Here is a 17,515-nt window from a genome sequence, read left to right as displayed (position 1 = left end):
CTAAAATAATAAATGTGACACTTTCGGATATCTAACACATCCTTCTTCAGACACTATCGAAAATAAAGTACTTAATATTAACGGTCACCGTTTAATTTTCCTATTGTTCTCTAAAAATACTTCAAACTTTTAAATTGTAGTTTGTTGTAGAATACTTACTTTTCTTATGTCCGTACACGAGATCTTCTCCAAGCTCAAAACCTTTTCCGAATAAATGATAAAAATACAAACATATATAATGTTAATTCACTTAAAACTTAAATTTTAATCTGTGCTTACATTTTTAAAACATTAGTAACTTTTAAGTTAGTAAAAATTTACAATATTACTGTATTAGCGTTTAACGAAATAAATTATTTATGAATATTTTACAATATTACTGTATTAGTGTTTAACGAAATAAATTATTTATGAAGATGAGACATATTTATAATGTTAAGCTTAAGAATTATTTTTGCTTAATGGTTATTTTTTTTCAAACTTTCTTTCTCATCTAAAAATATATTGTTTGAAACTTACAAGTGGAAAATACAATCACATTTTTCTACAAAAGACAACCACAAGAAAAAAAAAAAAGATTGAGATTACTTTAGCTTAACATTTTTATTATTACACACATACATTATATATTTGTGTTTTGTATCATAAATGAAATAATACAAGATAAGTCTTTATATTATTGGTTTCTTGATTGCTTAGAGTTTTAACATTCCGTTCAGCACATAACCTATACGAGACGTGGAACTATAGCGCAACGTGGAATTAGCAAAGCCATCTTCGCATAAGCCTGGTGGATCACACAAGCTTCCACCAGAAATCGAAACCAGGTTTCCCTCTCCGAAGATGCATACACTACCCACAAGGTAGCTCTGTAAATACTAAATATTATGTAGTAGGCACACTTGCATCGCAAAAGTGTTATGAAGTAATACAAGAGACCTTTGCTGGACTAATTCTTCCATTGTCCAATCTCTGTCTTCACTTAAATACTGTTTTATCATCGTGACTTTACATCTTTGTCCTCGGATACAGGATTTGCACTGCGAGACAAACCGGCAGTTACCGATGTACCCAGTTTGCAGGCCTCCAGCCACTTCACATTTGTTCGATAGAACAGGACACGAGCACCCACTGATATTTATATCTCTGTATAACATTCTCGTGTATTATTGCTGTTGTGATATGCTGTCTTGGCCCACACACGTTGTTTCCAATTCGTTACCTCCATACTGTCATTTAAGGACCGGACGTAGGCAACAGCCCGTTCATACCTACCGCTGTACGCACGTACTCCACCTGGTGGCAATATTCGGAGGTAGGTTTACATACCACACACTTTAAAATGTAGATCTTAGATTTTTTTTGCGTTTTCTGCTTGCAAGAAAAAAAGTTGCCATGACTTAATTATCAATCAGCCCTCGTACTAATTAATGTTTGGAAATGTTTACCTGTATAATGAAGTTTCAATTAAGAATACAAAATTCTGAATAACGCTAACCCTCAACCTATCTCTCTACTCCAGCTCTTAATTTCCGTTTTGTGATAGACCATTTTGAATCATCGGGATGTGAACTTGCCATCCTACATTCTGCTGTAGTAGTTCAGTGGTCCTACTTACCCGTTCACACATAGATACAGACAATATGAAAAGAATGAACATGCTTAATTACAAGAATTCTCAAATTTCAGCAATTATTGAATTAGAAACTGATGAATTCAATGCTACTAAATGACAACCATATTTTTGTAACAATGTGTACTTTTAGGTTTCAAAAAAAGTTGTCTTTGAAAAGCTAGTAATCGTCAACTTTATTCGATAACTACAAAATTCGGAATCAGATAAATGTAGTGGAAACACAGCTATTTTATGTCGTGCAGGGAACGCTGTGCAAGATTGATACACTTCATTTGATACAATTTGTCCTTTCTGACAGTTGCTTTGATCTGTTTTTTCCTTCCTGCACGTGGTCATAACAATCAGGCAAGAAGAACTGTTTCTCTGACAACACCACGTTCAGCCAATTATAGTGGCTTATTTCCTTCGCTCTGTAATGGTAAACTTTCACCATCTTCACACGTTGCCAGTTTGAATATAAACAAATGCATATTGTTTTAGACAAATCTCAACTTGAGTAGTGGACCTGCTGGTTATTGAGAGCATTCTTTTTACTTCTCTTTTGTGTCATTTAATTTTATAAAACTGAGATTTACTTGCAGTGAATAATTTCGTGTTTCAAAGCTGGCAACACAGCATTGAGCACCACGTACGTGCAGCGAGCTGTCATACGGGACGAGTAGTATCAACTGCAGTTGTACTGAGAGAGGTACTCGAGCATCCATCACATTCTCCGATATTAATGAGTCCATGCGATCACGATATCTTCCTGAAGATAAGAGAGTAACGTTTGCGGTCGGCAGCATAATACAACAGGGTCTTCGTCAATGCTATGTGGTCTATTCGTCCCAAATGCTTGAGTGTAATCATGCCATTAATTTACCGTTAATCTCCCCTAAATAGTGGAGGATACCAGAGTTGGTTGTAAGAAAACCAAGACAACCTTCGTTTCAGACTAAGTTTTATTCAATTTCGAAACTTTTGGCGTCTTTACAAACATCATTATGTATAATTACAGTTCAATTGTGTCATTTTCAATGATCACTTTAGTCCACTGATAAAAGAAATTTTATGGATGCAGCATGAGTCCTGGAACCGCCTATGGCGCTCCCTATGAAACTTTGACAAAGATGGAGATGTTGACAGTGTACGACGAATCTACAGATGTGGCAGATAATCATAGCAGTAGCGATATTGCAGATTTTGCTAGAGGGAGGGGCAAGATTTTCCGTTTTAAGTTGATTTCCATGCTTTCCATTAGTATGTTATTATATTTTCCGTTTTAAGTTGATTTCCATGCTTTCAATTAGTATGTTATTATATTTTCCGTTTTAAGTTGATTTCCATGCTTTCCATTAGTATGTTATTATATTTTATTGTTTAAAATGTATCAGGGGCGCACCGGATCCTGACCTCCCAAAACTCTAACTCAACATACACTTGTATGCTTTATACTATACTTGTTAACCAAGGAAATGATTGACGTTACATGAAAATTTTATCTTACACTTCATCTATACTATTTCGCTTATAAAACCATTCTAGTCCTATCATTTTTCTGAAAATATAGGTGGAACTATTTTACAATTACTTTGCAGGTGTAGAATAATACCCGTTCAGTAGATATTGCATAGACGTAGTGGATGGTAGTATTGGTTGGACTCCCAAAAGCTTGGATCACTTCCAACAAAAATTTCGAAGTGAACGCCTGAAATGCATACACATCTCAAACTAAGGGGGACAATTTCCTCCTCTGAAGACCCAAGTGACCCCACTGAATTATAGGCATGGCGGATTTATTACATTGAATCAATCTAAGTGATATGATGTAACCTTTTATCAATAAAGCCAGAAAAGAAGCACAGCAGCGTTGCCACTACCTTTTATCCCAGAGTTGCCCTAGGCACAGATAAACAAGCAAGGATGCGGAGAGAGCTCTGAGTACATAGACAGTGTATCTCATTACAACATGGAGTGGCCTTTGCCTAGCTAGTACTCGAGTGAATTTGTGCTGCAAGGCTTTGTTAAATTGCTTGCAGTAGTGTACCTTGGTTCGGCTGTCCTATCTTCTGGTGAATGTGAGTCTCGCCTAATATTCAAGTGTTTGATAATTTAGTTCTGAACAATGTTTGCGTAACCAGTTTAACAAGTGTGAACAACAAAATTCAGAAATACAATTAGAATTGAATTTCTATCCTTATATAAAAATACGTAACAATGGTATGTTTGACGTAATTACCTTCATGTAAGCCTTGAATGTGGTTAACTCCAGCTATAAACTTTTCCAGTAGTTCCATGAGATGTGCTGAAGAATTTTAGGAACAAAATGATTATATGGAGAATAATAATAATAATAATTGCTAACATTATTTTAAGTAAATGCGTAATTGAATAATACATAAGTGCCGTATTATAATATCTACCAAGCATAGAAAACAGTTATTTTTTTAACGTTTTCAGTCGATTATACGAGGCGCGATTGGTAAGTTCCTGGCCTGACTCGGAAAGAAGCAATTATTTTATGTTTTATACATTAGCTGAGTAGCTACTATATCCGTTGGTAGTCACTGTGTAAAATTTAATTTCCCTATTGTTTCAGGTAAGGAGCTTATAAGGCACTAAGTCGGCGGAAGTGACGGAAATTTGTCACTAGGAAAAAATCGAGCATTGTGCCGTCATTAAGTACCTGCATAAAAAGAGCTCAACACCAGAGGAAATTCATATGGACATGGTAGAGACAATAACAGATTCCATACCCTCATATTCCATGATGAAACACTGGGTAGCTGAATTTAAGCCTGGCAGAAACAGCATTGAAGATGACCCCCGCAGTGGCAGGGCTTCCACGTCGACCACTACAGAAAATGTCAATAAAATTTGTGACCTGATTTTGAATGACCGCAGAATCAAATTCCGAGAAGATAACTGAGACCGTGGGTATTTCCTATGAACCAGCACAAGACATTATCGTAAACAAATTAGGGTTTTCTAAGGTATTCATGAGATCGGTACTCAGCTGCTTTTATTTGAACACAAACGCAATCAACTCACCCTTTCCTGTGATTGTTTTTAAATGTTTGAAAGTGTTCCGGAGGAGTTTATTGTGACTGTCGAAGAGACATGGTTACAACCTCATACACCGGAGTCAAAACAACAATCGAAGCAATGGAAACGACTTGGATCTGCTAAAAGGAAGAAGACCAAACAAGTTTTGTCGGAAAACAAGGTTATGGCATCAATTTTTTGGGATGCTACAGACATCATTTTTATTGATTTCTTCGAAAAGGGGAAGACTGTCAATTCTGAATACTACTACACCTTTCTGCGATGTTTGCGTGAGGATATCAGAATTAAAAGGCCAGGAATGTTGCAAAGAAAGGTGTTGTTTCACCAGGACAATGTGCGCTTTCACACTTCCCTTGCATCCATGACAGAAATTCATTCCTATGGGTTCCAACTATCACCACACCCGCCCTATTCACCTGACTTTCACTTGTTTAGAAACCTGAAAAGGTTTTGGGAGTCAGCGATTTTTTGGGTGAAAAGTGCTGTACGCAGATATTTTGCAGGGCTCGAGGAGTCACTTTCAAAGGTGGTATAGAAGCGTTACTCGAGAGGTGGAGTAAATGTGTCTCTGTCGGATCGCGTGGAAAAATAAAAGACAACGCTATATTTTATAATTTTGCAGGTCAGGCCACGAAGTTTCCAATTCACCCTCGTATCATTTAAAAGAATTTAGACAAGAACATTTACATGTAAACTCTGAAAAAAAAAAGAAAACAGTTGCCATATATGCCATAACCTTGCATATATAAAAGCATGTATTTGTACTTACGTGACTCACTAGTGGATGTATGGTTAGTGTACGCTACTTCCACGTGGGAGACTCGGATTCGATTCCCGATGAAAGTTCATATTTTTCGGATTCCACATTAAGTACTAGCTCCACGTCTCATGTAACCTAAGTGTTGAACGGCAGCGTTTTATCCAGTCTTCTCGATTTCAAGGGGGGGGGGAATCTAAGATTCTACGGGGAGTCCATAGTCAACATATTTTTCTCACTTTCCGTACATTTATAAGATAACACAGTCAGTAAAGAAAAAATCAAACAGTATTTTAAGGTACAGTCTCCGATGTGAATATTTCGAACAGTCATGCGCAAAGTGTTTTGAGGAGGGAATTCATTTAAATGAGGAAAGAAAAATGCTATAGACTTTTAGAAAAAAATAACCTTCCAATACCATAAAAACAAAATGAAAGTTCCCATTGCATACAGAGACTTAATACTTTATGGGCCTCACACTTACAAGGAGAAAGCAGACTTTGGTAAATGAACTTCGGGGCTATCTTTCGCGAGGCAGTAGTGCATATTTAGTGTTAATATTACAAACTGGAAGAGCGAAATAGTCAGAAATAGCCAAGAAAAGCATCTTAAAGTTTCCGACTTGCCGCATATATGATACGACGCGTTAAGGTATCAAGTGAGAGCATCTACGACTCACTGCAAAGGGTCTCGAGTTTGATTTTCACTCAAGTGAATCTCTTTATTTGTTTTACCTAAAAGTTGTCATTTGTAGGTACAAGTAAAATATTAATTCACCATATGTTTATAATGCATAAAAGAATAGAAATGTTCAAATTAGCTATAAAACCTTTCAGTGTTCCATGTTAACTAACAACAAAACCTATTCCATAAATATATTGATATCACGAGTTATATTATTGTTACCACAGTGTTATAGCATGTAGTCGTTTAGTTATAGCATACATTCAGTATTACCAAAGGGGATATGCCCCTCACCCCCCTTGTAATTCACACTGTCCACAGATATAGACATGAAGCGTCAAGAACATTTTTACATAACGACTGTGGTAACAATAATATTACTTGTAATATCAATATATTTACGGAATAAGTTACATTTTGTTGCTAGCTAACATGGAACATTGAAAGATTTTACAACGGATTTGAACATTTCTATTGTTTTATGCATTATAAACATATGGTGAATTAATATTTTACTTGTAGTTACAAATGGCTACTTCATTGGTTAAAGCAAAAAACAAAAGAAAGTTGACTCGAGCAGAAGTCGAACCCAGGACCATTTGCACGTAAGCTGTAGATGCTCCTCACTCTGCCTCGCCATCACTTGGTACCTTTGTGCGTCGTACCATATATACGGCGAGTCGGAAACTTTAAGACGCTTTTTCTCCGCTATGTCTGTCTATTGCAGTCTCCCAGTTTGTAATATTAACACTTTAAATTTGTATTACTACCTCACGAAAGATGGTCATGTAGGTCATTAACCAAAATCTGCTTTCCCCTTGTTAGAACAGAACTTGCTCTTATATCTTATGGTATATCGTTTGACAGCCGCTGGTATGTTGTTTGCGAGAATTCGATAGCCATGCTGTTCACTGTTTCTCAATCGTGTTTTCATTGCGTTTCTCAATCTATTCATTAAGAAGACAGAACATACAACAACAATCACACTGTGCATCAATAGACACTATGAACAAAGTTAGGAACGCAACCAGAATTTTTTGTTGAGACCAGTTCAAGGTTTGGGGAAAGGACATGCTTATGTGGTCTTGAATTGGTGTTATTGTACACCCATAAAGACGGTAAGTTATTTTACAGTACTGCCACCTATATTCTCAGAAATAATGATAGAACTATACTGTTCTTATAAGAAAAGGAAGTGTAAGACCAAATCTTTTTGTGTGTGTGTGTGTGTGTGTATGTGTGTTTGTGTGTGTGTTACACGTACATCAATCATTTATCAGCTAAACAAATATATGATTATTAAGAAAGTGTACAACTGTATATCGAGTTACGGGAGTTTTCTGGGAGGTCTGGACCCTGTGGACCTCTCGTATGAGTATGTTCTTGATCAAACCAATCTCCTCCACAACTATATGAACAAAGACTACGCCTGTCCGTTTCTTTGTCTGTTTACCGATAGGTATTGGAGGCAAAGTAATAAGACAATGAGAAACTGTTCCCAGGTACACTTTAATCTTTATATTTCAATCGGAAATAATTGAAGTCTATCTTTCTGATTTCAATGTTAATTGACACGTTATTGATACGAGAAGTCTGAAAATAAGTTTCCTCAGGCGACTGTGGACAGAGATGGGGATGCAAGACCAAAAAATAGCATGTGACATTCAAGATCAGACGTACCTTTATTTTTCCACATAAGTACCAAGTACACTGAGAGAATTGTCATACCGGTCTATAAGCTTCAAAAACCTTTGCAGGGGAAAATACGGAACAAGCTTCGAACAGCTTCTGTGACTTCAACACTGCTTCCAAAGCTCCTGCCGCCAAGTATTCTTCAAAACCGGAAACATGGAAGTCACTGGGTACGAGATCAGGACTGTATGGCGGATGAGCAAGGCGCTCCCACCCAAGAGTTACAATATGGTTTCGCGTTGCCGTTGCTGAGTGTGGTCTCGCATCATCACCCAATAACAGAACACCAGATGTGAAAAGGTCATTCATATCGGACAACCGCTCGCACTTCTTTCTTTGACCACGACGTTAAAACGCGCTTTCTCTCCATAGCTACCAGACTGAGACTGAGAGACTCGTCTCCGTTTTGCGCAGACGCTGCGGCGGCGCCATATGCAGGATCGCGAGCGAACGATATCCACTTGTGTTTGGGTGTGTTGCGCGTGCAACCGCTGTTTGTTTCCCCCATTGCAGTTCACTTTCCTGGAGAAAACGAGAGGGGAAACTTACTTACTTTCGGAGTCCCCTCTCGTATATATATATATATAATGAATACAGGGTCTCCGAATTAAAACGTCTTAATTTCAAATACTTATAATAAATTTAAACAGCCGATAACTGTTTTGAAGACTATAGCTTAGCTGTAAGCATTTTGCGAGTAAGGTAATGAATAGTAAGAATATAGTTAGAATTCGATTATTCCTATTCGTAGGCCAAATAATTATGAATCCTGCAAGTTTGGCTGTATTTTTTATCGTTCCAAGTGTAGAAAATTGAAAATGACAACCAAATACTGAAAACGTGTGAACTACTTAGAGAGAAACTGAGTATTGTTGCGATTAACATCATCCACGGCAGTCATATGGAACACATAGATTTCTTGCATATACTGTGTATATTCATTGTTGTGAATAAATCTTTTAATGCATTAAATACATTTGGTATTACAGACAGTTAAAATTAGGACGTCCAGTATAATAATATACTAATTAAAAGTGACAAACTTATCCTATATGAGAGATGCTTGCCCTGACAAAAGCCGGAAATTACGGCACTGGGGTTGCCATTGAGCAAAACGGGAAAGGTAGCAAGAAATACACATCTAAATAGATACATTTTTTTTTTTGTTTCTAATCGTAGGCCAAAGGGTTATGAATCCTGCAAGTTTGGCTGTATTCATCTCGATCTTTCTAGACTAGACCCAAGAGCCATAAACCTAACCGAAACAATTTTGGCGCCAATCGATAAATTTTGGGGAAACATGCCCAAAAGATTTCCTTTTAAGATACCGATTAAAGATTTTCTCCTTAAATATTTGCATTTTTTTCTTTAAAAAAAGAACATTTTTTTGTGATTTAATTCGATTTTTGAACATATTTATTCCAATTAAATTAAAAATAATTTGCTGAGTAATACTAACTCATTAAATTTTAACCATTTTTACGTAGTACAGTACATGTGTTCTTTAAATTTTCGGAAAATAAGTTGTTTTTCCGGCAGGTAAACAGTTAAACAAGAACTAAAATTTCCACAAGAGATATTTTTCAAAAGTTTTTCATCAGAATAAAGAGTTTATATGCTTACAAATTGTATTAGTTTGCTTATTACAAAGTAGAATGTTCGCTTAAGCATAAATGAAGCTATGGAGATTTACTTTGTCTAAACCAGTGGTAGCCAAACTTATGAAGCTTCTGAGCTACCATGCCGTTTTTAAATCCTACTGTGAGCTACCAACCAAAAGAGCTACCAACTTTAAAACTCTTACATTCAAGGGCGCTCATCAGGGGGGGCAAGATGGGGCGCTCGTTCCCCTCCTAAGAGGAAATTGTACTTGGGAATATCGAAAACCAAATAGACTTTTTTACATTAGTTACAGCAAAATTTGAAACTATATTTGAAACGTTGCTTATACTTGCCCCCCCTGGAAACCACAACATGGACGCCCTTGCTTACATTTGTTTATTGCCTATACACTTACGTTTTTCGTAAATATGTAATGAAAGGATCCAAGTTAGCAAATGTCTAACGTACACACACACACGAGAAACATAACGTGCACAGCCCCACACATTAGAGGTCTACATGGGCTCGGGCCTACAATGCATATATTACGTCGGGTCCGGGCTGGGCTCGGGCCGTAAATTTTAAATATACAACCATATTTCTCGGGCCTAACTTTGTAAACATACTGTACAACGATATTTACTGCACCATTCTTTCTGAAGAACTTTTAAAGCACAATTGCAAAATTAAACCTCTAATTGCTGTGAATAAAAATACAATTTTGCGTTAGTTATTAAGTTTCTGTAATTCGGGCTTATTTCGGGCCCATTTGATTATCACACGAGCTCGGACCTAAACTTGCTAAAATATATTTCGGACTCGGGTCGGGTATCACATTATAAACTCACGGGCCGGCCCGGAACAGGCAAAAAAAAAAAAAAAATCCGGCCCATGCAGACCTCTACCACACGTATACAATCAACTGTGAGATTAGGCTGACAATGGCAGTTGTGCGGCAGAAACAAGCAATTGTTGTCGTTAGCGCCCCTCTTGTTAGCGTCAGCTCACGTCAGTGGAGCAATCAAAGGTAGCCAACCGGAGCGTTAACGCGATCTACCGAAAATGTCCCCACGAGCTACTATTATGCTGCCAATATGTCTTGAGCCGTGGCAAAAATGCGAACTAAAGCTCACACCCTCGACACACCTACGCGTTGAGCCAATAAGGGTTGAGCTGTTGCTGAGCGAGAGAACCTTGCAGTCGTCTACGCTATTGCCAGATTTAAGAACAAGAAACTATCGTATAGAATTCGAACGTTCTGTACTGACCGCAAGATTCGCGTTCCGAAGTGCGGCAACATTGCTCTACGGATGACGAAAGAGAGTGGAATTCCTTCAGCCGATAGCAGCGCTTGGAAAGGAAGACTAAGTGTCAAGACAATGTGGCATCTCTATAGTAGCTCGCGATCGACGCTTTGGTAGTCACTGGTCTAAACAATAAACGGAACTAGAAACTTTTTTCTTTAAGTTATTGTTGTAATCAAGATAAAAGTTTATTTTTTTATTCTATCGCCTAAGAATATTCGAATGAAAGAAGTTCTTAATGTCTTTACCTTGTGAGGCCGCTGTGTCTTTTTCCACTTCCGGTTTATCATCGTCTTCTGCGCTCTCTGCTTCGTCTTCTTCCGATTCTTGAAACGAAATGATTACATATTATTATCTTTTTCATTTTTTTATTGCATATTACAGATCTTTGGTCACAGTATGATAGATTTACAAAAGTATACTGCGACAGAAGCAAGATAATGTAAAATATAAGTTGTAATATTACTAAAGGAGTAACAACCCAAGTACAATAATAAATAACCGCAATTGAAAGAAAAGTAAAGAAAATAATTAAAGATAGAATTCAAATACAATGTCCGGCAACAAAAAGATCTCCAGTAATTGGAGAGAACGCTGTGTGAGTTGTGGTGGGGATATAGCGGCGGAGGAAGTATCGATCGATAGTGGAATACGCGCCATTTTCAGTAAGTGCAATGCCGTGGCGCGGTGAGCCCAATAATGGTGGTTCTGTAATTACTACTCAGAGGGTATTACACATTCGGTTCGAACATCTGATTCCGACGTAACTCTGTTCCGGATAGAAAACTATTCAAGTTTGAGTATCAAATTTCGGATCAATAGGTTCTGCACTGACAATAATAATAATAATAATAATAATAATAATAATAATAATAATAATAATAATAATAATAATAATAATAATAAAGAAAAAAAAATAAAGAAAAAATGCCTGGCCAACCTCGGATCCTAACAATGCCGGAAAATGTGGCTCATGTGAGCAGTATTTCTTCCAGACATGTTTTTTTGGGAGACACTGCCCCCCAAAGTTCTGAGAGTGCACCCCGGAGGAGACCAAAATAATACGTCTATAATATAATAATAAATAGAATAGTACCAGCAGTGACCCCATAATAGTAAGAGTGCCCCCGAGAAATATTTTTTTTTTTTTAAAGAACGACTGGAGAACGTCCATCCAGCAATCTTCAAAGCGTTCAGCACGAAAACAGGTCGGCCAAGCGATTTCTTTTCTCAGTGCAGAACCTGTTACTCTGAAGTTTGATACCCTAATTTGAACATATCTTCCATCCGGAACAGGTCTTTTTGCCGGATCCTGTTCAACATACTTAATTACAGGATCAGTTGGTAGTGAGCAAAGAGATGCCTCAGTGGTAGGTTCCTGACCTTTGATGCGACGGATCTCTTATTTAATCACAAGAAGCTAAATTTCTGATTGAAAACATTGTGTTTGTGGGTTTTCTCGAGGTTCTCCCATTTCCTTCTACACTCTCATTCCACCAATTCTTTTATAATCATTGACTGTCATTAATAAATTAATTTCCTTTAATCTAAAAGCCACAATCCTCGTACATAAAAGTACAAATTTAATGTTTTTAGTTGTAGTGGGAAAGATAATCTATCTTCATTTGAGTACACTGATTGATAATCAATTGTTATTTATCGTTTAGCCTTTGGCCAGCTGGGGGTCTTACCCCAGGATCTCTGTGTTTGCTCGGCATACGACCTCGCATCTCATATGTATCAGCCTTCGCTTTAAGAGTGAATTTCGTGCATTTCTTCTCAATATTTCCTGAATTTGGCCGGTTGGGAGTCTCGTTCCCCAGACCCTCAGGCAACTCGGCCTATGACCTCGTACCTCTTAAACCCACAATCCTAACGAATATCAAGTTTTCTTTTCAATTTCAACTACCTAAAAGATAAGATTTTGTATCCCAAGAAAATGCCCATTAAATAACATGGAGATTTTTTCATTTCCCATTTAGAATCCATGAAAACTAAAAATATTCAGTTTTGGCAATTTTCCTGTGAGTTAGTTCCGAAAAACTATAATCATGTCAAATTTCATCATTTTAATCCTGCCGGATGTGCCTGGACATATTGGGGTGTAGAAGATGTCCCATATTATCTACATGGGAAAGATTTTTCAATTACCCATAGAACCGCGCTTAAGTTGGAAATTTTTATTATTGGTGGTTTACTTAGGTAATGCTAACGAAAACGTAGAAGTGTACCAAACTTCAAGTTTATATTTTAATTCCAAGTACCTAAAACACAAGATTAGAAGTCTAAATTAACGCCCACTTAAATACCATGGGGAATTTCTTCATCCGCCTTTTAGATCCCTAAAAATTAAACAAATTCACTTTTTGTAATTTTCCTGGGGGTTAGTCCCGAAAGGCTACTATCATGCCAAACTTAATCATTGTAGCCCTACACGAAGTACCTAAACATTTAAGGGTGTAGAAGGTGTGCTATATAAAGAATACGGGAAATATTTTTGAATTGCCCATTAAACTGCTTTGAATTGGGAAGCTTTTATTGTTGCTGATTTTCTCAGGTAACGTTAATTAGAACTTAGAAATTGTGCCATTGCACATATTATCAATTATATTATTAATCTTTAATCAGTATCTATTTATTGTTCTAATTTCACTAAGCGTAGGTTTAGCCATTTTATTTCAGGCGCTCATCCTAACATATCCAAACCACTTTCTTACCAGTTGTGTTCAGCCACCCTCCACGATGTTAAAAAAAAAATAGTCAACTCCCCAACTCCTCTCTCGTTTTCCTAACTTTCTGTCCTTTTATACTTTCTTGTCCTCCATCCACTAACCACCCGATAATGTTTCAAGTCGCCACCAACAAAGTTTCCTGTTTGTTTCTCTCTTCTGTACAGTTTAAAAATGTTAAAAATTTTTCCCAACCAATAGGAAACGAGGGTGGGCTTGCATTTGAAAATTTGTAAATGATTCTAAAAAACGAAAAGTGTGAACGAAGAGAACAAAATGAAAGGTGACGCCAAAACGATCAGTGCAAAAAGGGAATGCATCTATTCTCATTATTTTAAAAACAATTTTTTTAGTTCAATTAATAAGACGAGGAATGTAGTGTATAAACATACGTAACGACCAGTGACAATAATTAGAAAGACAACTAAACTAATTAGTGATATAATCGCCCCAGCGGCAGGATCTGGACATGAACTTGAATCCATATTGAATGTTTTCTAACAGTAAGTTGTGCTAAATGTGAGTGATTTGTGCGTTGAATTGACTATTTGGTGAGAATATTCGAGACTCATCGAGAGACCATGCGGAGAGGGCCGGTAAGATCAAAAGTACATGAACTATAATAAATCTTTCATTGTAGAACGGCCAAAGACTATTAAGGGAATTAAGGGAAGACTATTAAGTGACAACTACCAAAATAAAATAATAACAGTTGGACTGTTCCACTAATAAAATTTATGTTAAAGAAAATAATAAAATTTGCAAATCTTATCCACGCACTAGCTCACGTTTCGTTCCTATTGATATATAAAATTTTAGCCGGGAAAATTCTTCTTTGTAATGTTTTCGTTTGCATATAATTTTTTTTATAAAGTGGCTGACATGAAATTTGTCGAATTTCATTTTTACCTTTATTTTGCCCAGTCACATTAAATGGCGCCCAGCGTGGGGCTCCAATTTTACACAATTTTATTCATCCTGATACTTCTAAATTATCCTTTAAAATTTTATTCATTTGAAATAACTGTCTTTGGCCAAATCTTTTCATATGAAGACTAATTTCTGTTTTAGTATATTCCTTAAGAGAAAATATAACTATTTTCGAAACGGGCAGATGATTCTAATTTTATCCTTTATTTCAGATAGGGGCAGAACAGAATTGAAAATTAACAGTGCATGAGGCATAGAGTTGTCTATTCGTTTATGTTTTTGTGCATGCCATTTTATTGTTATAATTTATTTCAAATATATTTATTTCTTGTTTAATTTGCATCATCGGTTTATGTTGTTGTTATGTCATATGTTTTGTGCATTTAGATTCATTTTGTTGCTTGGGAAATAACAGTATCTATTGTCATTTGTGCTGCTTTATGCCTGTAGTAACGCGGTTACAAGTAAGACTTTTAAAAATAATAGAAATGGAAATGCAACTATCCCTTCACCCGCTAACCGCGGAGGTCGAAACAGGACTAGCGGAAGGGTCTTCGCCAACCCTTATTGAAAATAAGTCATTCACAGTCACAAAACCAACCAGCATTAGTCGTACAACCCAATGAAAATCTCCTTCGAGGAATAGAAGAATTATTGGACTCAAAATTAGCCCGTTTTGAGGCGAGATGCTCTGAAATCGAAGCAAAACTTTCACGCAAAATGCAGGACCAAAACACTAAAATTAACCAAACAATCATGAGCGAAATCGGTAGATTAAATAAAAAGATCGATTCATTACAATCAAACTTAGAGGATAAAATATTCCAGTCAGAAATAAATATGTGCAAAAGGTTAGAAGTTAAGTCGAAGGAACTAGAGGGACTAGTAGATTTACAATCAAACAGATTGTCGGAACAAGAGAATGGGATACTTACTATAAATAGGGACATGAAAAAAATAAAAGACAAAATACAAACAAATAGTGTTACACTGGAAACCGTACAAATTCAAGTAATAAATCTAGAAGAGCGCACTCAAGATTTCATTACGACACGCCAATTCCATAAATTCCGCGAAGACAGTGCTCATAATGAGAATAGAACAGAGCAGCTTGAAAGACGTCTCGTAAGTGATATTGAGCACCTCACAAAAGAATTACAAAACTTACCCGAGCATATGACTTCATCAATAGAAAATTTAGAAACGCGAGTAAGAAAATTATCACAGGGACCCAGTACTTTAAACACTAATAATGTGGCTAGGAATATCCCTGATAATGACGTCATACCTGAGTATGACAGCCGGTTGCATCGACATAGAACTCGTGAGTATCGCGACATAAAAATAACAAGCAACGTCCAAAAAGCGTTAATAGATAGTCGCATTATCCAAGCACCTGTATTTACATCAGAAAAAATGAGTTAGAAATTCACTCATATATGCGTTCCTTAGAAGATTACCTTTCACTAATGCAAGTCCTCAGTAATTTGCACATAAAAGTAATCAGATCAACTCTGCACGGGAAAGCATTATTATTTTTCGAGATGATGGAGTCGGAAATTAAGACACTTGAGGATTTCAAGAGAATATTTTTGAATGAATATCTTTCTGACGAGAGGCTGAGCGACATAAGACTGCAAGTGTATACTGCAAAACATGACCCACGTAAATCATCATATTATGATCATGCTATGCACATAGCGCATTTAAATTCATTGCTTCGCCCTCCATTACCACAGCATGAGTTAGTAAAGGTCATTAGCAAGCAATACAATGTTCCCATACAGAGGACATTAGCTGCAGCTAGTCTAAAAACTTTATCGGAGTTATTAGAACTCGTTAGAAACTTGGGGCAAATTGAAGAAGACCAACAACAGAGGGGCACAGCCCGTCCACCCCGCCGAGATGAACGCCGGGAACCACGCCAACAACATTACGCTAACGCAACATCAGAATCTCAACAAGGCAATAATTCTAAAAGAAGACAACAAAATCCACCAAACAATCATAACTCTCCGCGGAACGATCACAGCGCTCGTAGATTCCAGAGGAATGATAATAGTGAAATAAGTGAAAACCGAAGTATAAATGCTGCTACTGGAGCGAATGTTTCATATCAGGGAAACGCGCAACGATCACCGCCTCTTCATTAGAGGGGACGGTGAGGGAAAATTTACAGAAAAAAAAGGCCAGTTCTTCTTCCAATCTTCCCCTATACGGCAGGTCAGTGATAAACAATCAGAGCGGCAAAGCCCCCGAGGGTGGTCAGAAGAGCTCTTCCTGTGAGCAAAGTGACCAACAAGTTTTCACGAAAGGGATTTCTACCCCCAGAAAGCAGGTCAATGAAATAAAAAGAAAAGCAAACTTGTCTGTAGAAAATAGCCTAAATGATTGTTCTTTAAAACAAAATACACTTTATCCTATTAGAACTGAAATGAATGAAAGTGATAATCTCGAGGTCCGAGAAAATTTAACTTCGATGTTTGGTGACGTAATTTGTAAAAATGAAATACTGTTACGACCACCAATAAAGATTTTACCTGAAATAGAGGTACAAATATGTGGTCAAGGTGTCAAAATGCTGTTGGATACAGGTTTACGTCGTCTCTCGTGTCAAAAGAATATTTCAATAAAATATTGGGAGCGGGCATAAATATTGACGTCATCCCAGTGACTAATACAGTTATTAAGACGGCAACTAGGGATAAAGGCGTGAGAGTGAAAGAACAAATATTGTTAGAACTATGTTTTCAGAAAACAAGCATTGTCCATCCGTTTCTTGTAGTAGCAGGTCTGTCTTTTCCAATTATTGCAGGAGTTGATTTGTTTTACGCATATAAAGGACACTTCGATTTCTTGCGAAAATTATTTTCATTTAAAATAGATAACATTGTGCATGAAATCCCTTTTTGTGGACAAAAGGATATTTGTAATGTTGAATTTGTAAACTTCATCCAAGCAAATACGTTATTTAGTAACATTTCAACCACTCACACAGTGAAATGTAACCAAGTTACCCAACAGGAAGTAAGGAATGAAGAAATAGGGACATATTCGGATTCTGATATTCGGGAATTTGTGTCCAATCAATCACACCTTAGTAACGAGCAAAAGGGAGAGCTATTAAACATATTAC

The 17,515-nt window shown here is 36.8% G+C and overlaps 1 protein-coding gene across 1 annotated transcript in view; it reads right to left on the bottom strand.

The window, feature by feature from the left end:
- LOC145691573 (uncharacterized) overlaps positions 1 to 17,515 on the bottom strand; it is a 97,721-nt gene that overhangs the window by 26,824 nt on the left and 53,382 nt on the right. Inside the window, exons 2-4 of the mRNA XM_081766982.1 lie at positions 10,969 to 11,046; positions 3,855 to 3,920; positions 160 to 201 (exon numbers count right to left, since the gene is read on the bottom strand). Of these exons, the coding sequence (XP_081623108.1) occupies positions 160 to 201; positions 3,855 to 3,920; positions 10,969 to 11,046 (186 nt within the window). The remainder of the gene's footprint in view (positions 1 to 159; positions 202 to 3,854; positions 3,921 to 10,968; positions 11,047 to 17,515) is intronic.

The sequence above is a fragment of the Thermobia domestica genome, chromosome 8 (genome assembly GCF_964235325.1).
Source record: "Thermobia domestica chromosome 8, izTheDome1.hap1.1, whole genome shotgun sequence".
NCBI lineage: Eukaryota > Metazoa > Arthropoda > Insecta > Zygentoma > Lepismatidae > Thermobia > Thermobia domestica.
The sequence above is the reverse complement of the archived record's forward strand: the minus strand, read 5'-3'. Positions and strand labels throughout refer to the sequence as shown.